Source organism: Phascolarctos cinereus, unplaced genomic scaffold, assembly GCF_003287225.1.
Source record: "Phascolarctos cinereus isolate Bilbo 61053 unplaced genomic scaffold, phaCin_HiC Scaffold_2;HRSCAF=192, whole genome shotgun sequence".
NCBI classification, from domain to species: domain Eukaryota; kingdom Metazoa; phylum Chordata; class Mammalia; order Diprotodontia; family Phascolarctidae; genus Phascolarctos; species Phascolarctos cinereus.
In genome coordinates, this window is record NW_027555625.1 from 384,063,181 (window position 1) to 384,084,480 (window position 21,300).

The 21,300-nt window shown below is 44.7% G+C and overlaps 1 protein-coding gene across 2 annotated transcripts in view; it reads right to left on the reverse strand.

The window, feature by feature from the left end:
• Positions 1-21,300, reverse strand: part of ANXA6 (annexin A6) — a 58,539-nt gene that overhangs the window by 1,515 nt on the left and 35,724 nt on the right. Inside the window, exons 14-24 of one of the 2 annotated variants that reach the window (XM_020964258.2) lie at positions 19,776-19,854; positions 18,636-18,717; positions 12,596-12,690; positions 11,972-12,085; positions 11,540-11,630; positions 11,186-11,265; positions 6,724-6,777; positions 2,937-2,954; positions 2,268-2,364; positions 1,686-1,781; positions 287-345 (exon numbers count right to left, since the gene is read on the reverse strand). In XM_020964258.2, the coding sequence (XP_020819917.1) occupies positions 287-345; positions 1,686-1,781; positions 2,268-2,364; positions 2,937-2,954; positions 6,724-6,777; positions 11,186-11,265; positions 11,540-11,630; positions 11,972-12,085; positions 12,596-12,690; positions 18,636-18,717; positions 19,776-19,854 (865 nt within the window). The remainder of the gene's footprint in view (positions 1-286; positions 346-1,685; positions 1,782-2,267; positions 2,365-2,936; positions 2,955-6,723; positions 6,778-11,185; positions 11,266-11,539; positions 11,631-11,971; positions 12,086-12,595; positions 12,691-18,635; positions 18,718-19,775; positions 19,855-21,300) is intronic. The other variant, XM_020964259.2, reaches the window with a different exon arrangement.

The window sequence follows — 21,300 nt, forward strand, 5'->3', positions numbered from 1 at the left end:
TATTCCCCATGCTAGCCCTGAGCTCTCTACCCTGTCTCTAAGATTTCCCTAGAAACAATCTCACATCGGCCATGGAAAAACATTTTGAGTTTGTAACCCCTCTGGAAGGAGGCTTGGCGGTTTTTTTCCTAGATAGGCAACTTTGTTGATACCTCCCAGTGTTTCCAGCATCTTTATGAACAGGAAACTATTGGCCTCGGAGTATGGGAGAGCAGGGAATGAGAGAGGTCGGGGCTGCCTTTTGGCCCCTGACTCTAGATGGAACCAGAAGAAGGAAAGGGTTTACCTTCATGGACTTGTACAGCTTATCAGCAAAGAAGAGGGGCTTGTTTTTGACACTCTGGACTAAGGAGAATACAAAGGAAATGTAGTTAGAAGCTGGTTTCTCTTATTATCTCTACGCAAACCTGGGCTGTTGCTCAGTGCCAGCCCTAACAACGACCATATTGGTCTTTGGCACTGACATCATCCCTTCCAGTGTTTCTCTCCACTTCAGGCATGTGTCCTGTGTCTGCCCCTCCCATTCATAGGGACTTTGATCTCAGCTGACTGTCAACTAATCTTTTCTAAGTACTTAACTGACAAAGTGGCATGAGTCCAGGGACGTCTGCTTTCTAGTGGGCGGCAGGAATACCATATATCCTTTAAGATGCAAAAGGATTAAATTCTAGTGGTAGAAATTTTGGCACTCTGATACACAGTAAGGAAGATGTTTTGATGGGGGTGGGGGGTGGGAGGGCATTGGTTTCTCCTGAAAGCATGATACATAGGTGACCCCCTGCTTCACTTATAAGGACAGCCAGTCCCACAGGGACCAAATATGAACAGGAATTTCACTGGTGCTTACAATGGCTCTGCTGGAAATAGCTTCAAAATCTTTCCCCAAAGACTGCTTGCAGGAAAGAATGAGTTGAATATCAGGAAGGTAGAGAATAATAAAAGGAGTTCTAGAAACCAGCAGTGGGCCCCACCCCAGTTTACCAACTTCTTTGAGTCTTGGGATTACTGGCTCTGGCCCCAGGCTAGGCCCCAAATGGGCAGCTCAGGGTCCAGACAATACATAGGAAAAGAGAAGGCAAGTAGGATATAAATACAAATTCTTCATATTACATCCCCAGCACCTAGCACAGTGCCTGGCACACAGTAGGTGCTTAGTAAATGTTTATTGATCAATCAATTAATTGATCTCACTTGCTGTTTGTGTTAGAGAAGAACAGAGAAGGAAACGAAAAAAGGCAAGAAAGAAAGGGAGGCTGGGCACAGTGAGAGGGACAGGTGGAGTTTCCATCTCGACTCTTTTCTTGTCTTGGCATTCATTAACAAAAACCCTTCAGCTCTCTTCCTTCTGTCCTCCCCATTAACCAAAACATAACAGTGCCCACATGATCCAAGAACCAGTAGAGGAAGGGGAGGGAAGAGAGCGTAGAGTGGAATTGGGTATGTGTAAATACCATTTCCTTCCTCCTTTGTTTTTCTTGCTAATTCACTACAGACGAGCAGGGCATCAACTATGTCCTCCTGAGCTCCCACAGACTAAGAATGGCTATTCTCATTAACCTTCAGACCAAGTGGGCAGAGCCTCCCGGGCTAGAGGAGATGGCCTGAAATCTATGCTGCTGTGAATTCCCTCCTGGGCAGCTGCACTGGTCCCCTCTCCCAGCTCCCTCCCGCCCCCGGCCACTCACCAATAGCCACCAACGCATCCCGAACGTCACCAGACATCTCTTTCTTAATGGTGTGCTCCACGTCATGATTAGTCATCTTGATAAACTCCTGGAAAACTGGGAGCCAGGAAAACCCAGGACAGGGAGTGACCCTCAAGGGCAGTAGAGAGGTGAACTTCCTACCTTTTTCTTCCCCGACCCCTTCACTCTCAAAGTCCCTCAAACACCTAGGACGGTCCTCCAGGACTATGATGAGGGCACCATCAAGGGACATGAATTCCTAAGTGTTTTGGTCAGGAAAGCAATACTATTTAGGTGAAAAAAACCCACAACCTGTCAATCTTCCTCTTAAAATTCTTAGTATGTGGTGTGAGCAGGGCAGCTTACAGTGGGATTATTTCCTCCTTTGTCCTAGACACTAATACTCTATTAATGTGGTCTAAGATCAGTAGGGGTTGTTTTTTTTTGGCCACATCAAAACATCACCAAGGGTGCAAAAATGTCTTCTTCCCTGCTCTATTCCCATGTGTGCTTCTGCTTTCCCCACAGTGCCAAGCAGAGAGCATGAGGCAGACGATAGCATGGAGTGGGTGGAGCGCTGACCTCTTCGGAGGTGCTGGTAGCTTCGAGAACACAAGATACTCAGGAAACGTGTCTCCAGAGAAGGTTTGTCACCACCGCCTGTTGTGTCTGCTATCTCCTGCAAAGTTGGGGCAAAGGCAAATACAGGCAGGATTGGAGGTACAGGAGTGGGGGAGAACAGGGGAAGAAATTGTTATTGTTAGTGTTCAACACTCAAATCTTCTTGTCCAAGGGCTTTTGTCTCTATGGGAGGAATGGGTATGGCCTGTTTGGGAGGGATAGCTCAAGACCTGCTTTTTCCCGAAAACTTGGTAGCTCTCTGCCCTTTGGAATAACTAGGAAAACCTGGCATTGGATGCTTTCCATTCCCATTCAGGAACAGGAGATTCCTGGGGAGAGTTGCCAGACAGGCAGCTGGCCTGGCTCCAGCCATGAATCCCAATGACCAGCCTTCATCTGCCCAGTTTTCCCCTCTGTTTATCCCCAGACTTCAAGAAGTATTGGGGGTGAGGGCACAGGTGATGGGGAGAATGACTAATGAGAGACAGACCGAGAGAGAAGGAGAGAGAACACCTTAAGAAAGCCTCAAACCCAAAATGACTTTCCCCAATGGGTTCAGCACACACAAGCAGTCTAGCTAGAATTCATTCACATGGGGTATTAAAAATCATAATAAAATTCAAGACTCACCAAGATTTCTGCAATCACCTGAGAGCAGGGAGAAGGGAAAGAGGGGAAGGCAAAGTGAGAATAAGGTCTGAGAAGACCCAATTGGGATAGAGGGGTGGGGCAGAAAGTACAGGTATTGTTTGGGAAGAGGGTCTTGCAAGGACACTGTAAATTACATAAATGAAGTAAAGAGCCCAGTGCCCTCTGATCTTCTGGCTCACACTCAGAATGTTAAAGCTAGAAGGGACCTTAGAAATCATCTTAATATACAATGGAAAGAACTGGAAATCAATAGATTTCCAGGCTTCTAGTCCTGGCTCTACCACTAATTCACTGGATTATTTTGGACAAATGACATTTCTTTGTTGGCCCCAGTTTGGCCATCAATCAAATGGAAATACCAAGGTAGACATGCTTTCTTGTGAAAGGCAGTAGTGCAATTGTTAATGATCCCATTTAACAGACGAAGAAGCTGAAAGATCATAGAGATTATAAAAGTTAGTGCTGGGATTTGAATTTAAGTCTCCTGATTCCAAGTCCAGAGCCTTTTTCAGGTTCATTCTAAGAGTAAAATGTGACAACAGGTAAGAAAGCAATCTTAAATACAAAAGTTTCTCTGCTGATGCCAGAAGTTACTGAGAGTAGGTTTACAAGGTTAATTACTGTTGGGTTGCCCAAATTACAATCATTTGATTTATAGTACCTGCTGTATTTCAGGTGTGTATGGCATCTGTACTAATGAGACTAGCTGTAACCTTTTGTTATAGACGCTTGTTCTCCTAGACACAAAGTTCCCCCCACCTCAGGAATTTTCATCCCCATTTTGAGACATTCCAACTTGAAAGCATCTCTTTTGAGAAACTTAAAAATGCTATCGAGGAGTTTCTGCATTCAGAAATTTTTTTTTACCTTTAAAAGACCCAGGTTTCCAATCCCACCTCTGTTACTAACTCCCTGTTTGACTGTGGACAAAGTCACTTTCTCTGGGCCTCAGTTTCCTCATCTGAAAAATGAGGGGGTGGGTTAGATGTTCTCTAAAGTCCTTTCCAGTTTTGACATTATTTCCTGACTCCACTTAGGACCCTAGGATCTCCCTACAAAGGTGGGTCAGTCCTGAGGTCTACATAAATCCCTATGCTCCCAAAACAGCTGTGTGAGATGGGCTGGACAAGATTATTGGATCAGGAGCAGACCTAGGTCAAGCATCCCTTAAATGATAACCCTGGTGTCTCTCTCTTTCTTCTCCTGTCTTTTTCTCTAAAAAACAGCAGTGGGCTGGAAAGTTTGTCAGTTGCGCTCCCTCTGCTGACAAAAGCAGGAACTGCAGTCTGAGCTTAGGGCAGAGAGGGACCCATTGCAATGAAAGCGAGAAGTTCTGGCCAGGATTCAAAGGCTTAGGAAGCCCGCAGCAGGAGTGGGGCAGGGGAAGTTGCCAGACAACACCTAGAGCCAGGTGGGAGGGATGAGACAATCACAACCTTGTTTTTTTTTTAAATAAAAATTGGTAAGGACTTAATTTATTATTTTGTTGGTTGTCTGGAATAATGTGATTAAACTTAACAGTGTGCTATACATGATCTTTTCCCAGCACAGAGCCACTTGTTAAACATTTAGCAGCATATCCTTGATCCATGGGACATATTTTAAAGCCCTGCAAAAATGCCTGACCTTGCTTTACCAGCAAACTAGGTGACACGGAGTGCTGGTGGCCCTGGAGTCAGGAAGGCCTGAGTTCAAGTACAGCCTCAGATCAAATCCAGCCTCAGACTCTTACTAGCTGTGTCACCCTGGGCAACCTCCATCCTCCTCCCTTTCCTCTGCTGTAAAATGAGGATAATCATAGCACCTACCTCCCAGGATTGTTCTGAGAATCAAAAGTGATAATATTTGTAAAAAAAATTTGTAAATTTTGCAAACCTTAAAAGTGCTATACAAATGAATGTCTACTCTAGGCACAGTCTGGTAGGTGAAATGAGTTTTCCATGATTCCTACCTCCCATTCTTCCCCCCTCCAACTGTCACTCCAGGTTGCCCAACTCTCTATATACAGAGTAAAAGGTAAATAACCACATTCAGTTTGGTGTAGTTGAAAGAATTCTTGACAGGGAGTCAGTATGTAAGTTTTTGTCCACAGTTCCACCCCTAACTCACTGTGTGACCTTGGGTAAATTATTTCCCCTCTTCAGACACCAGTTTCACCATTGGTGAAATGAGGGGGTTAGATTATTTGTTAAAGTCCTTTTAAGCTGTGACATTCCACTGATGTCTTTCCCTCTTTCCAGAAATATCTGAATTTTAAAAGAAGGGAGGGTAATTATTAGCCCAAGATGGAATCTAACAGTAGAAATTAAGAGACAATGGTGGCTTAAAACAAAAATCCTACTCTGGCTCTACTTGAAGATACCCAGAGCCAAGAGAGAAAAATCAAAGCATGGCTAACTCCCTATTTGCGTAAGTTCAGTTTTTCCATGTACTTTACAGCACTTCTCCATCTGAAGAACCGCCAAAGTCAGGTGAATGGGGAACAAGATACAGGATAAGTTCTTTGAGGCAGCAGGAGAAAAAGGAGATCATCCCTCTCTCTGGCATTGAATCTTTAAATATAGAACATTAGTGCTTTATGGCAGAGGTGTCAAATATGTGCAACATTCCCAAGCGTTGCCCAAACCAGATTAAAATGTAATGGGGGAAATATTTAACAAAATAAATTAAAATAGAACATATACCATGTCAACATGGTTTTCTAAGTCAATATGTGGCCTGCAGGGATTTTTATGTAAGGTTCAGTGGCCCCTTACATAGGGTTTTTTGTTTGAATTTGATGCCAGACATTCTGACGACAGAACAGAGAAAATCGGAGCAGGACTTGGTCCCTTAGACTATGGAATGCCAGAACTGGAAGACATCTTAGAACACATTATCAAGTCTATCTTCTTCTTTCCTGCTACACCAAAAAAAGATTTTATAGATAAAGAAAAAGAGGCCCAGGGAGGGGAAGGAGATTTATTACAGTCACACAGCTAGTTTGTGCAGTAATTCTGGTCTGGACTGGAACCCAGATCTGACTCCGGGTTTTCTTTCCATTTTATGTTTATAGATGAGGGTATTGTTTATAAATGTTTCTAATTCCAGAAATTTGATCTGATAACTTGATTGTAGCTCCAATTCTCATTTCCAAACTATTATCATGTTTTCTAGCAAGTGGGAGATAGTGAGAGTGTGTGTGTGTGTGTGTGTGTGTGTGTGTGTGTGTGTGTGGCAGGGAAGGGAAACCAAAACACCCAGTTAAGGACAGCAGTTATGTTAGGGCAGGCTCTCTTGGCATAAGCAGGCTGGCTTGCCTATCACCAGGAGCTCCCACTGGTGCAAAAGATAGCAAAAACAAGTCCCTGAACAAAGGAAAGATGGTTCTAGCTTTGGGAAGGAAGCATCCCAGCCCCAGAGACAGCCACACTAAGCCATGTTATCAAAGCAAAGCAGCCAGGAGACCCCAATGTGCCCCCAAGCCCACTTCTGTCTAAGGGATGGTATCTAGCCTCCCTATCTGCCTAGACAATGCTTCTATTTTGCAGGTAGGGCAACTGAGGGCCCAAAGTCAGAACTACTCAGGACACCACCTGGCTACCAGCCCATACCACAGCATAGGGGCTTCCAGACCTTCCCTTTCTTCCTCTCTTTGGATGAAGCATTTTCCAAAGAAGGAAATGCCAGTTCCCTGGGGCTAGGATGGCTTCTTCCCAGGGACAGAACTTTCCATCAGAATAGCAGCCCCATAAAATATCCCAGAAGGGGTCTCATGAAGTCTCACCTGGGCATCCTCTCGGGCCTGCTCTGAATTTTCAGGTCCCTCATCACGGTTCCCCTGTAGTGGAAACAGGAAAGAATATTGATCAATTACCACAAATGTACTGAGTGGACAGTGACCAGCCCTACGTTAAACAAGAGGAAGGAGAAATACAAGAGGGGAAAAAAAGGTACAGTCTCTGCCTTCCACCCCTACCCTAGCTCACAGTTTAGTATGGAGTTCATGAAATAGGACAAAATAATTTTAACACAAAGCCCATTACTGATTCTATCTCCTCCAGGAAGCCTTCCTTGATAACTTCAAGGGAACACTGATAAAGGCAGTTAGGAAGGGGAAATATCAAGTGTGTGATCACACTTGAACCTGAGTTCAACTCTTGCATGACTTGCTCAAAGTCACCCAGGTAGCAATTAGCACGTAACCACTCTGAACCTCCGTTTCCTCATCTGTTAATGGAGAAGTTTGCTGAAGTATCGCCTCACAATCACTAAGCTAGCAAAAATGTTAAAGGACAGGAAGTTTCATTGTCGGAGGAGCTAAGTAAGAAGACACAGGCACGCTAATTGAATACTGGTAGAGCTGTAAATTGATTTGGCTGCTCTAGAAAAATAATTTGGAATTTTGCAAGAAAAGCTAACTTGTAGGGCAGCCAGGTGGCATAGTGGATAGAGCGCAGACTCTGGAGTCAGGAGGACCTGAGTTGGAACCCAGCCTCAGGTACTTACTAGCTGTGTGACCCTGGGCAAGTCACTTTATCCCAACAGCCTCAAAGAAAAGAAAAGCTAACTTGTTCATACTTTGACCCTGAGACCTTATTACTGGGACTATAAAGCCAAGAAATGAGAAGACAGCAAAAGTCTCATCAATACAAAAACATTCGTAACAGTCCGTTCAGTCAACATCAGTTATTAAGCCTTCACTTTTGTGCCTGGCACAGGGTTTAAGTGCTAGGGATACAAAAAAAAAAGGCAAACATAGTCCCTGCTGTCAAGGAGCTCATAGTCCATCAAGGGAGACAATAAATGTAAATAACTAGGTCCATACATGACATACACAGAGTAGAGGGAAGGTTACCTTACAGCAGAAGGCAAGAATAGCCGGGGGGAATTGAAAAAGCCTGCTATGAGATCTGAGTCGAGTCTAAGATGTGAAACTGAAGAGGGAGAATATTCTGGGTACGGAGGGCCAGCCAGTGAGTGCAAAGGCACAAAACAGTAGTTTCATGTTTGACAGGAGTGCCTGGTTTGAGGAGCTCTTAAGGAAGCTAGTGTGGCTGGATCAAAGAGTGTGGGGAGGGGACTGAGGGATAAGAAGACAGGAAAGATAGAAATGGGCCAGGTTGTGATGAGCTTTAAACGTCAAAGCACTTCCCATTTGTTCCTGGAGGTAACTGAGAGTGACCGGAGCTTACTGAATGTTGTTCAGTTCTTTCCCACTCTTCATGATCCCATTTGGGGTTTTCTTGGCAAAGATACCAGAGCAGTTTGCCATTTCCTTCTCCAGCTCATTTTACAGATGAAGAAACTGAGGCAAACAGGGTTGAGTGACTTGTCCAGGGTCACACAGCTACTAAGTGTTTGAGGCCAGATTTGAACTCAGAAAGACGAGTCTGCCTGACTCCAGGCCCAGCGCTCTGTGCACTATGGCACCACCTAGCTGCCCCATGAAGCTGTAAAGACAGCTCTAAAGGGCAACAAAAAATTCAGGCCAAATGCAGTAGCCAAAAAGTTGACATGGAAGAAGAGGCTGGAGGCTGTTAAGTGTGCAGCACTGCAGGCCGAGGACTGTCACGCTTGAGTGACAGTTTGGATTAGATTTGCTGATCTGCTTTTCTTTTCCTTTTTCATTCTGTGGTAAAGCGATGTCTTGATGGATAGGAAGTGGGGGGGGGGAAGAACATAAGAAGGAACAAAAATGACATGAAAACAAAAGATGTCAATAAATTTAAAAAACTCGGGGCAGCTAGGTGGCACAGTGGATAGAGCTCCAGCCTTGGAGTCAGGAGGACCTGAGTTCGAACCCAGCCTCAGACACTTGATACTTACTAGCTGTGTGACCTTAGGTAAGTCACTTAACCCTGACTGCCTAGCAAAAAAATTTTAAAAAATTTTAAAAACCCCAATGAACTAGCAGTGAAGGTTAGTGCCCTAATGACAAAGTTAAAGGACACATTCCTCCTTTCTGTTACTAACTGACAGACTCTCTTCTCAGGAATGCATTTTGTAAAGGGGCTTAAGATATCTGTGAGGAGGTGCCTGTTAGGGCATTTTTTCAAAAAGAGAAATCCATAGCCATATGAAAAAATGTTCTAAATCACAAATAACTAGAGAAATCCAAATTAAATCAACTCTGAGATCCTCCTTCATACCCATCAAATTGGCAAAGTTGACAAAAAAGAAAAATGATAAATGCTGGTGGGACTGGAAGAAAACAGGCACGTTGATGCACAGTCGGAGGAGAGCTGTGAATCTGTACAACCATTTTGGAGAATAATTTGGAACTATGCCCCCAAAGTTACTAAATTGTGCATATTCTTTGACCTTCCAATACCACTACTAGGGCTATACCTCCAAAGAGATCAGAGAAGGAAAAGGCCAACAGGTACAAAAATCTTTACAGGTACTCTTTTTGTGGTGGCAAAGAAGCATTTGCTCAGGTACCGAGGAATAGCTGAATGAACCGTGGTATGTAAATGTGATGGAACACTACTGTGCTGTAAGAAATGATAAAGAGCATGGTTTCCTAGAAGCTTGGGAAGACTTGTTTGAACTGATCCAGAATGAAGTAAGCAGAACCAAGAGAACAATTCACACAACATTGTTCTTCATTTGTTTTTCTGTTATGTCCAACTCTTCATGACCCTACTTGGGGTTTTCTTGGCAGAGATGCTGGAGTGATTTGCCCTTTCCTACTCTAGCTCATTTTACAGATGAGGAAACTGAGGCAAACAGGGTTAAGTGACTTGCCCAGGGTCACACAGCTAGTAAGCATCTGACATCACATTTGAACCCAGGAAGCTGAGTCTTCCTGACACCAGTCCCACCATTCTATCTACTGTGCCACCTAGCTGCCCTAATTATACAATAACAACGCTGTAAAGAGAAGTACCTGTCTTATCAAAATACAATGTATCAATAAATTTTAGAAAAAAGAAAATGAGAAGGTTGGAAATTATCACCTCAAAGTATGCTAGAAATGCGGATGACTATCACCATTGTCTCTATAATGTCCTTTTCAGCTACGATCTTAAGACAATGGCTCTCTTCCTTCTGTCTATTCAAGCTAAGATAGCTACCTGAGGTACCTCGGAGGAGGCAGTGGGCTGCTGGGCAAGGAGTAACAGCCAGACTCTGGATCTCAGCTCTACTACCAACTCACCAAGGGTGATCTCGGGCAAGTCACATTCCCATTCCAAGTTTTGGTTTCCCAATCTATTAAATGTGTGTGGTAATCTTCACCCAGTCCACCCTCCCATAGTTTCTATATGAGAATCATATGACATAATGGACAGGAAATAGCTTTATAAACTGTTAAGCACTGTATGAAGCCAAGGGATGAACAATTCACCTATCTCCCTACTCTAGGGAGTAACTAGGTGGTGCAACGCTGGGCCTGGCATCAGGAAGACTCAGCTTCCTGGGTTCAAATCCACCCTTGGACACTTATTAGCTGTGTGACCCTGGGTAAGTCACTTACTCCTGTTTGCCTCAGTTTCCTCATCTGTAAAATAACCCAGAGAAGGAAATGGCAAACCATACCAGTATCTTTGCCAAGAAAACTCCAAATGGGGTCACCAGGAGTCAGACACAACTGAAAGGACTGATCAACCAATCAGCCAGGGTGGAGTTTAGCACTTTGTATTCACTGAGAAAGGATTTTGTAGTTGTTCTCCTGGTGGGCATAGGGAAGGGAGTCTTCCATATTCCCCGTGTCCAGCTCCCATCAGCAGTGTACAGGCCATCTTGCCTGCCCTTGGCCATCCTCTTTGTCTTCCTTTCAACAGAAATCAAAATCTGAGGGGCAGCTAGGTGGCGCAGTGGATAGAGCTCCAGCCTTGGAGTCAAGAGGACCTGAGTTCAAATCTGGCCCTTGACACTTACTAGCTGTGTGACCCTGGGCAAGTCACTTAACCCTGACTGCCTCACCAAAAAAAAAAAGGCAAAAAAAAAAATCAAACTCTGTCCCTGGGACCCTGGATTCTTGAGAGGTGAGCTTCTACTTTCTCTTACCTGGAAACAGGCTGCCACATCACCGTGTGCATATGCCTCCCCTACCCCTGCCCCTCATTCTAACCCCCATTTTATGTCTTTTCTTCCCCCATTAGAATGTACTAGCTTGCTTGATTTTATTTGTATTCCCGGCACTCAGCACAGTGCATGGCACATAATGGGAGCTGAATAAATGACCATCATTCATTCATTCCTTCATGCACACAGGAACACCTGACACTACCTCCAGCTCTTACCGTAGCTAGGGAGACAAGGATCCTCTTCAGGTGGCCGGATGTGTCTGAGGTCAGGTCATCCTCCAGGGATTTATGGTAGTCTGGGAAGAGAGAAATGTGAAGGCCGTGGGGCTGAGCAACGTCAGGGCGGCTCAGCACTACTACAGGGAAACCAAAGGCGCGTAGCTCAAGCTGGACTTGGAAGCCCAGGCCGTCCCTCCTAACAACCCACAGGGAGGCGGTCAGCGTGCACCTGAAGTCTCTCTCACACCAGCTTTCCTCTGTCGTTCCCATTCTCATCACCTGTGGCCCAGCCCAGAACCTGCCCCATCTCCCTGGTTCCGGCTCTCTCCCTTTACTTCCTTATCCTCTTACCTTCTTGATAAGCTTCATTGATGGCCCGGATTTCTTGGTTGTTTCGAGTGGCCAGGATTTCAATCAGAGCCTGTTCATCAGTGCCAGCTCCCTAGAAGCCCACGGGGAAAGGCAAGGCTCAGCCACAGCTCCGCTTCAAAGCCAGAAGGGGCTACCCCCTGCCTCTTTTGTGTCACCATGCAGGCTAGGGCAGGTCAGTCTTAATTTCATTCTTATTACATTTCTTTTGAGGCTCTGGCCTTCTTCTAACTACTGTTTCTGCTCACCTATCTCCTTCTGAGTCTACTGGAATGAAACATTGGTTCGTTGGCACAGAGCACCCAGGGTCACATGGGCAGCGGGAAGGAATAGGGTGACGGAGGTTGTCCTCTGATCGCCCTCCCTGTCATCCAGTGCTGGCCAAACTTCCCCTCCCCTTCCCCAACATGGCACCTCCATGGCCTTCTTCAGTTGCTTGGCATCATAGTGTGCAGGGGGCATCATGAGGCCCAAGATGAGCTTCGCCAGGCTGCCTGAGATCTCAGACTTCAAATCAGCCATCAGGTCCTTTTCAAAGCCAAAGCAGAGAATGGATATGGGGGGAAAACAAAGATGAAGAAAAGGGTTTCTCCCCCTACCCAGCAAGAGAAGGCGATCACCCAGGGTCAGGGGAATAGTACTATAGGGTCGGGGCAGGAATGGTGGTACTTTAAGATGCAGCAGTTTAGGAGGTTAGAGTGAGACAGGAGATGTTGAGAATAAGGCCGCAGGTTTAATCACAAGCAGGTCAGCTAGCTTTGGTATGTTCTCTGGACTGTTCCCCTAACTAATCCAGAACACAAACTGGGCCCTGACCAACCACCCCCAAACACACAGCATTAGTCACAAGGGGGAAACTACCCACGGGTTGAGGCGAGTGAACAAAAATGTCTCTGTCACATTAGAGAAGAGACACTGCTATAGGCTATTAGACAGCGAGCAGTTATATTAATAAGGATGAGCCAAAAAGAGGCCAAGGAAAAGGACGAAGTTGGTCCAAGCTGTGAGTGGGTGCAGAGTCAGGAAAAGGATCCTCACCCGGCCAAAGTGGGACTTGAAAGTCTGTCGAATCTGCTGCCGCTGGTCATTGCTTCGGTGTGTGATGATGTCAATAATGGTGTCCTCATCCGTACCTGAAATGGCCAAAGAGGATTCAGAAGGACAGGCTAGAGAACTACCCCACGGGTTCTCCTCCTGAGCAAGCTCCTGGTAACATGGTACCCACCTCCACTGATTAGCAACTTCCAAGAGTCCTCCCTGACCTGGGTGGTGTCTAGCCATTGCTTAACTCTGGGGCTCCAACTAGGATGTTTCCCTCTGAGCCACAGGCTTTATATTCCTCCCTTATTATATCACTAGGGATATGAGGGGACTGTAAGGTCAATATAAATGGCAGCCAAAAAAAGCCAGTGTCATTAACAGGGGCGTAATAACCAGAACAAAGTTGATGATAATTCCACTGCCCTCTGCCCCAAGAAGACCACAGCTGCCTGCGATATTATGTACACAGCTGAGTACCATGTTTTCAAAGGGACACTGATTAGCTGGAAGATACATAGAGGAGGGTGGCAAGGATGGTTATGTCACATGAGAATCCATTACAGGAACTGAAGGAATTTCTCTTCTCTCCAAAGAAGGTAAGATTTATCAAGGGGTGAGAGACGGTTGGGAAGGGAGGGAGAATAAGATCTCTGTCTTCAGATATCTGAAAGGCTCTTGAGTGGAAGGGGTCAAAGATTTGTTTAATGTGGCCTAAAGGAGTAGAACCAGGATCCATGGGACTAGTTAAAGAGAAAAGTCCTTTAGAGCAATATAAAAAATAAGTTCCTAACTACAAAAGCGGTTCAAAACTGGGACAGGCTGTATCAAAAGGGAGTGAGTTCCCTATCAGTGGAGACTTTGAATAACCACAAAATAATAATGAACATTTGTATAGTGCTTTAAAGTTTGCTACGAATTTTATATACATTATTTCATTTGAAAATCAAACCTACTGTGGGTATTATTGTCCACACTTCACAGGTGAAAAAACTTAGGCCCAGAGAGGTTAAACAACTTGCCCGTGGTCACGCTGGTAGGTAGTGTCAGACTCAAGATAAAAATCTAGGTTTTCCCAACTCCAAACCCATTATTCTATCCTTTACATCATGCTGTCTCTCTTGAAGCAGGGACAAGAAGCATAACAGAGAACATATTGGTAAAAAAGTGGTGGTGGTATTGGCATGGAAATAACTAGAGACTACCTGAAGGAAGAAACAGATGAATTCAGCAAACAGACCTGGCATGGAAACATGATGGAGAAGGGATGGAAGGCTTCAAATATCCAGACACGGACTAAAGTTCCCTTTTCCAAAAGGAGAGCAGGTAAAAAAATTCCTGGCTAGTAGGTAATCTTTCAAAAGGTAGAGATGGAATTGCTATAATGGACCTGATTTTGACAAGGATGAAATGGTTGGTGAAATAGAAATATAGGACCTGGAAGCAGGGGGAGGGATAACAACTCCTTCTTAGATTTCATGATACAGGCCTTGGAGTCAGGAGGACCTGAGTTCAAATGTGACCTCAGACACTTGGCACTTACTAGCTGTGTGACCTTGGGCAAGTCACTTAACCCCAATTGCCTAAGCAAAAAAAAAAAAAAAGAATTCATGATACAGGAAGGGAAGAAAGTGGGGCATAGTCAGATATACATAGTAGATTTTAGGAAAGCAGATCTCAGAACGTTCAGAGAAAGGACCAATAAGATCACCAGCATAAAATACTACATGTGAGATCAGTACAAGAGGGATGAGAAGATCTGAAAAATGAAATTCAGAAGACAAAAACATCAACCATTCCAACAGGAGGAAAATGGGAGCCTTCCTAAAGAGACTTGTGTGAAGTGACCAACTCAGATTTTATGAGCCATTCGTAGAAGATGGAAGACAATAATACAGACCTATCCCATGCCGAAGTAAAAATAGTGTTGGGAGAGCTAAAACTCAGAATGAGCTGAGACTGGGCAAGTATGTTAAGGATGACAAAAAAGCCTTTAACACTATATTGGGGGAAAAGAAAATCAAAGAAGGGACTGGATCATTGATCAGGGCAGATGAAATCATGATAGAGTGAAGACAGAATTGTTTCCCTCTTTGTTTTCTTTAACTGAATCATTAGACTGAAAAGGACAGAACAAAAATAATAAGGACCTAAAACCCAAAATAAGTAGGGACACCAGGGCACTTGGCTGCTCCTAAAGAGTTCGTTCAAATCTCCAAGTCTGGGTGAATTACAGCCCAGGGATCTAAAAGTACAGTAACTGCTTATGTACTGTTATTGGGGGTTTTTTTAATCATAAAGAATAAAAAAGATGTCATAGGACTAGAGATATTTTAATGGTTTTCCAGTAAACGAATACAGTAGAGTCAGCAGAGTGTAGGGTAGTGAGTTTGCCTTTGACTTCTGGAAAATGATAGAATATATTATTAATGGTGATGGTTTGTGAACATTGAGACAAAGAAGTAGTGATTATAAAATGCTAACATGACTTCATCAACAACAGATTATGCCAGAGTAATCTAATTTCTTTTCTTGGCAAGGTTACTGGATTGGTAAATCCTAGGACCACAGATTTAGAGGGCTGGAAGGAACCATTGAGTCTAAATCTCTCATTTTACAGAAAAGGAACTGAGGTCAAGAGAAATTAGTGACTTACCCAGGGTCACACAGTTAATAAGTATCTGAGGTAATATTTGAGTCTAGTGATTTTGGACCTAAAGTCCAGCATTCTACACAAAATGTTATGCCACAGAGATAATTTATCTAGATGCCTAATGGCAGGCAGCTAGGGAGTTCAGTGGAGAGTGTTGGACTTGAAGTCAGAGTTCAAATTCCACCTTAGACACTTAATAGCTGTGTGATCCTGGGCAAGTGACTGAAGCTCTCTCAGGCTCAGTTTCCTCATCTATAAAATGGGGTTAATAAGAAATATTAATTACCTTACAGAGTTATGAGGATCAAATGAATCAATATACGTAAAATGCTTTGTAAACCTTAAAGCATTATATAAATGCCAGCATATGACAACGTCCCTCACACTGTCCTTGCGAATCACTCTCTCATTCTGGACACCACTTCCTATGATTTTGTGACACTGCTTTGTTGTGGTTCTGCCCCTACCTGTCTGACTTGTTATTTCTTCTCAGTCCTTCTTGTAAAACCATCACCTGTGTCCAACCCACTACGTGTGGGTATATTCCAGAGCTGTGTTCTGAGCCCTCATCTCTCCTCTCTCTCTCAGTGATCTCATCAGTTTTCATAGGTTCCACTATAATCTCTAATCCCACGACCCTCAAGTCTATATAGCCATCCCTCATTTCTCTCCTGAAATCTGGTCCCACAATTCCAGCTGCCTGATGGACATCTCCACTAAGGTATCCTGTAGACGGCTCCAAGTCAACACATTGAAAACAGAACTTGTTAACATCTTTTCTCCTAAATCCACTCTTCTTTCTAATGACTCTATTTCAGTCTAAGGCAACACCATTCTTCTCGTCATCCAGGTTCACAACCTAGGAGTCGCCCTCACCTCTTCACCATATCCCCTAAGTTGTCAAAGTTTATTGATTCGTCCTCTCCAAGTACTCACACATTTGTCCCATTCTCTCCACTTACATAGCTACCACTTGAGCTCAGGCTCTTATCACCTCTCTCCTGGACTACTTCCTAATCGGTCCCTCTCTAATTTGTTTTCCACATATTGCCAAATAGATATCCCAAGGCATAGGTTTGATCAAGTCGAGCACTTACTCAAGAGCCTTCAATGGCTCCTTGTGGGCTTGGGTATAAAATAGAAACTCCTCTGTTTGGCATTTAAAGCTCTTTATGGCCTGGTTCTAGCCTATCTCTTTGTTCTGATTATATATCTCTCCCTCTCACATATTCTATATTCTGGCCAACCTGACATACTTACTATTCCCCATATATAGCATTCTCTCTTCAAGCTCCTTTGTGTAGGTTCTCTCCCCTGCCCCCACTACAGACTGGTACCTTCTCCCTCTATCTCTTTCTTGGTCCCTTCAAGGCTCAGTTCAAGAGGCATTTCCTGCTTTCTCAGATTAGTGCCCCTTTTTATGATATGTCTGATATATGCATATATACAACACATGGATCTGTATAGATACACGTATATATGCATACATACACATACATGGATATTACTTATCTATGTATTTATATATAGAACGTAAGTTCCTCAAGGGCAGGGAATTATTTCATTTTTGTCTTTGTATCCTCAGGACCTAGTACGGTGCCTGGCACACAGTAAGTGCTTAATAAATGCTTGCTGACTTGAAGATCAAGAAAGGTAGGGGAGATGAGACTCTTAGCAGCATTTGGAACTAAATGACCAGACCAACTTCAATGTAGAAGGAATGTGAAATGTTTCAGTGATCTGTCCTTGGTCCTGTGCCTTGCAATGTTTTTTTTTAAATCAATAACTTAAATGAACCCATGCTTATCAAATCTGAAGATGATACAATGCTGAGTGGGATGGCTAACATGTTGGATGACAGAGTCAGAATCCAAATACATACCTTGACAGGTAAGAAAGTGGATGGGGTCTTAGGAGATAAAATGTAATAGGGATAACTGAAGTCCTACACTTGGTTCAAGTAATCAACTTCAAAGGCATCAAGTAGTGGTTAAGTCATCCATGTGAAAAGAAATGGAAGGTTTTAGTGTGCTACAAGCTTAATAGGAGTCAGCAGTCCTGGGTAGCAGACAAAAGAGTCCAATACTCTTTTTTTTTTTGGCTTGGGGGGCAAGAGGCAATTGGAGTTCAGTGACTTGCCCAGGGTCACACAGCTAGTGCTTGTTATGTGTCTGAGGCTGGATTTGAACTCAGGTCCTCCTGACTCCAGGGCCAGTGCTCTATCCACTGTACCGCCTGGCTGCCTCAAGAGCCAAATAATCCTACACTGCATTGGGAGGTTGTGTCCAGAATAAGAGAGGTGATTGACCCACTGTGCCCTGACCCGATCAGGCCACCTTGGGAGTTCTGTGTTCAGTTATAGCAGCCACATCTCAGGAAGGGCACTGAAGAGAGGCAGTTCTGAGGAAGGTAGCCAGGATGAAAGGTCTCAAGATGATGCTGTATAAAACACTGGTTGGAGGAATGGCAGATGCCTAGCCTAGAGAAAATCCTGTGGGACACAGGACAGCCGTCTGCAAGTATTTGAAGGAGTGTCATGACAAAAGAGGTCTCAGGCTTAGTCTTAGTCAATTTGCCTTCAGAAGGCAGAATGAGGAGCAAAGAGTGGAAGTAGCAGAGAAACATATTGAATATGAACGTATGAAAAACAAACTGGTCAAAGACGGAATGGGAGGAAGTGGATTCTCTGCTTCCTGGAAGTCTTCAAGCAAAGGTGGGATGGTTAGATTAAACGGCTTTGGGGGAGAGAAAGCTGATTTTTGCTAGTTGGAAAAAAAACTATGTAATTTTTCTTTTAAATGGCTTTGCAGTGGGTGGGGAAGGTCTCTTTCTAGCTCAGAGATTCTGTGATCCCATGAGCATCTGGATCCTATCAGGGATCCCAGACCTTCCTTTCCTCCTCTACTAAGTTCTCTAGGCAGAGTAGGAGGTGGCCTCTAGATGGCAGAACGTAGCACTTAATTCATTAGCTCCTCACTGGACACAGCCCTATTTGCGGGTAGCGAGATCATGACTGATATCAGACATTTGCAGGGGTGTACTTTTTTTTTTCATAGCACTGCCACATATTTTATCATACCATCTCATGATTTATTTCAGTAGGGCAAAAACTATTTCTTCTATTTTACAGAGAAAGAGAGGCCAAAATCTGAATTTGCCCCAAATCACAGAGCTGGTAGCAGATGAAATACTGGAATCCATCTCTCTCCTGACTCTCAAGCTGCTTTCTTTCCAATATTCTATGCTCTTCATCTTTACTCAAATAAGTTAAGGATCAGAAGAAAGTCTTGTTTGTTTATAAAGCCTCTAGTTCTAAAGCCTGCCCTTGTTACACCCAGCTCTTTTTACCAGTCTCTCCCCCATAAGCCCCACCAGCATTCCTCTTACCTAGGCCTTTCATGGCCTTCCTCAGGGCCTTTGCATCTGCTTCTGGGTCAAAATTTGGGGCTGGACGTACTGTTCCCTTGAGCTAGAAGAAGCAAGAGAGAGCTAAGCGGGATGTTAAAAGGCCTCCCCTGGAGCCCTAGAGTAGGAAAGGGGGTTTCCCAGCAAGTGCTGGGCCAAGCAACCGGCAGGAGGAGGGAGTGAGGAGTAGGAGCACAGCAAACAGACCCTGCACTCCTGACAGGCAGACAGAGAAAGAGACCACCATGGCTCAGGGCAGCAGTGCATATACAGTGGTGTTCTTGAAAAGCAAAGAGTTCCAGGTGATAGAGGCTGTCTGAAGCTTTGGATTACATGGAATCAGAGAATGAGCTAGAAGGGACCTTGGAGATACCAAGTTCAAATCCCTCATTTTACAGGTGAGAAAACTTGCCCAATGCTCCTGTCAATGGCAAAGCCAACACTAGAACTCCGGTCTCCTGACTACCTGTCTAGCACTTCTAGCTGTTAAGGTCAGGGAAACACTCGTTCCTCTGGGGCTGGCCTTTCAGCTCTCTCTCCCTGGTTCCCTTAGTCCTGTCCCTTGCCCAATTTACCTTTTTTTCCCCTTTCATCAGTTTCTCTAGACCACAACCCCACCTGATGGGGAAGGAAGGGGAGTCAGCACTGGGGTAATGATTTACTTCCAATATTCCCGAGCCTATTTACATAGGCTCCTTACAGAGGTATATAAAGGACCCTGGGAGCCTCATTATAGGGTCACAGATTTTCGGGGACCCATGGCAGAGTCTGCCCAAGCCAGTTTGATCTCTGCTCTCATGCATCAAAGCCCTGGCCATCAGCAGTGGGCTGAGGAAGACTTTTTAGAAGAATTAGTCCATCTTGCTTCAGCAATCCCTGTTAGTGGTTAACAGTTTCCCCAAAACCTTCCAGCCCATTAGGTAAAGGAATTGATGCAAGAATTTCAGCGCCGCCATCACTTGGAAGAAAAGGAAGCCTTAGTGTTTGTCCCAGCACCTCCCACTGGCCACCAGGGGGAGCCCGGAGCCAGAAAAGGAGAAGGTGGGAGCCAGCTGTCAGAGAGAAAAAGCCACGTGGTCCAGGGTGCAAGCAGGAAAGGGAGGGTGGGGGCCCGGATCTGACCTCCACTCGGGCCACTGCACTTAGCTCCCACATCTGATATGCCACCTTCGCTGCCTCTGGGAAGAACTGGCCTGCAGCACTGGAAGGGAGGGGGTGGGGGAAGGAAGAGGACAGGTGTGGTGAGGAAGGGCTCGACCCGTCAATCAAACATACTCCAGCCCCCTCCCCCAAGGGCACACATGAGGCTGAGCCCTCGTTTTATTTTGGAGCCTGAGGGGAGAACACTGCAGCCTCCCTTCCCCAGGGCCATCTAAGTAGCCGTGAAATACTCTACTTCATCCCCCAAAAGATTTAGAGGAACCTCACTTTATGCAAACCCAATACAGAAAAATTCAGAAAAAACCCAGAGAGAAATTTAGGTTTATCCTTTAAAAAAGAATTCACTGGGGGATACTTTAGACAGTAATCCTCCACTGTGTTTAAAATAGGACTTAATTTTAAAAGTGTCAGCTTAGGAACTGAATGGTTGCATAAAGGGAGGTCAACATACATAGTCAGCTACCTAGGTACTGTTTAATTCCATAAAGTGTTCATCTTTACTTACCCTGGGGAAGGAGGCAGGTGGCTATTTCCAACACTAAGAGAAGGACGGTGTCCCCCTCCCCTTCCCCACAGGCTACCACTGGAGGCTCTTCCCTGCATTAGCCACACTGTTTAGAGAAGCTTGTTGAAGGACATCCTCACTGGGAAAGTCCCTTCTGCTTTGCTGAGTGAAGGCCTGATTCCTCATCCCATGGCAAGCCCACATAGGTCCAGCATGGTAGGCGATTCTTGGCTCTGCGGGTTAGGGACCTTACCTGTCTTGGTATCTACCTCGGGGGTTATTACAAGATTCTGAATACAACATGCACTCAGGGAAGGTCTGCTAATTAAGCTGACATCAACCCCAGTACATACTCCAGGGCTGAGCTTTAGGGAACTGGAGGATTCAAGGTCATCATTGTTACACCCACAGACACACAGCTGGGGTAACCATAGTCATACTCAGCATGGTATCCACATATACAGATATACAGTCACACAAATCTAATCACACACACTGGCACCTGTACATTGGATATGCGTCTTTCTCTTTCACATCATATGACTTAACACATAATTTGACTGTCATTTAGTCAGCTGAGAATTGTGTGTAGGAACGCCCTCCACAAAAGAGAGCGACATAGTCACAGATTAGTAAATTCTAGGGAGCTGTCTAAGGCCCATGGAAGATCAGTGACATGTTCAAAGTCACAAGGCTAGCAAGAGTCAGAGATAGGATTTGAATTCAGGTCTTCTTGACTCCAAGCCCAGCACTGTTTACTATACCACAAACTCTTCCTTCCCTCTCTCTCCTCCACACCCAGTAAACATTTAGGCATTTGTTTAATTGAACAGTATATGCAGCCATATAGAGATAAGAATGTTTGATTCTTGGCCTTGGCCCTTCTCCGGAAGAGCTAGCTTGGCCCTCCCTTACACACCGGAGGCTTCTTCCTTGCACTTAGGACTCTTTTCTCACTGGCCTACTGAACCCCATGACACA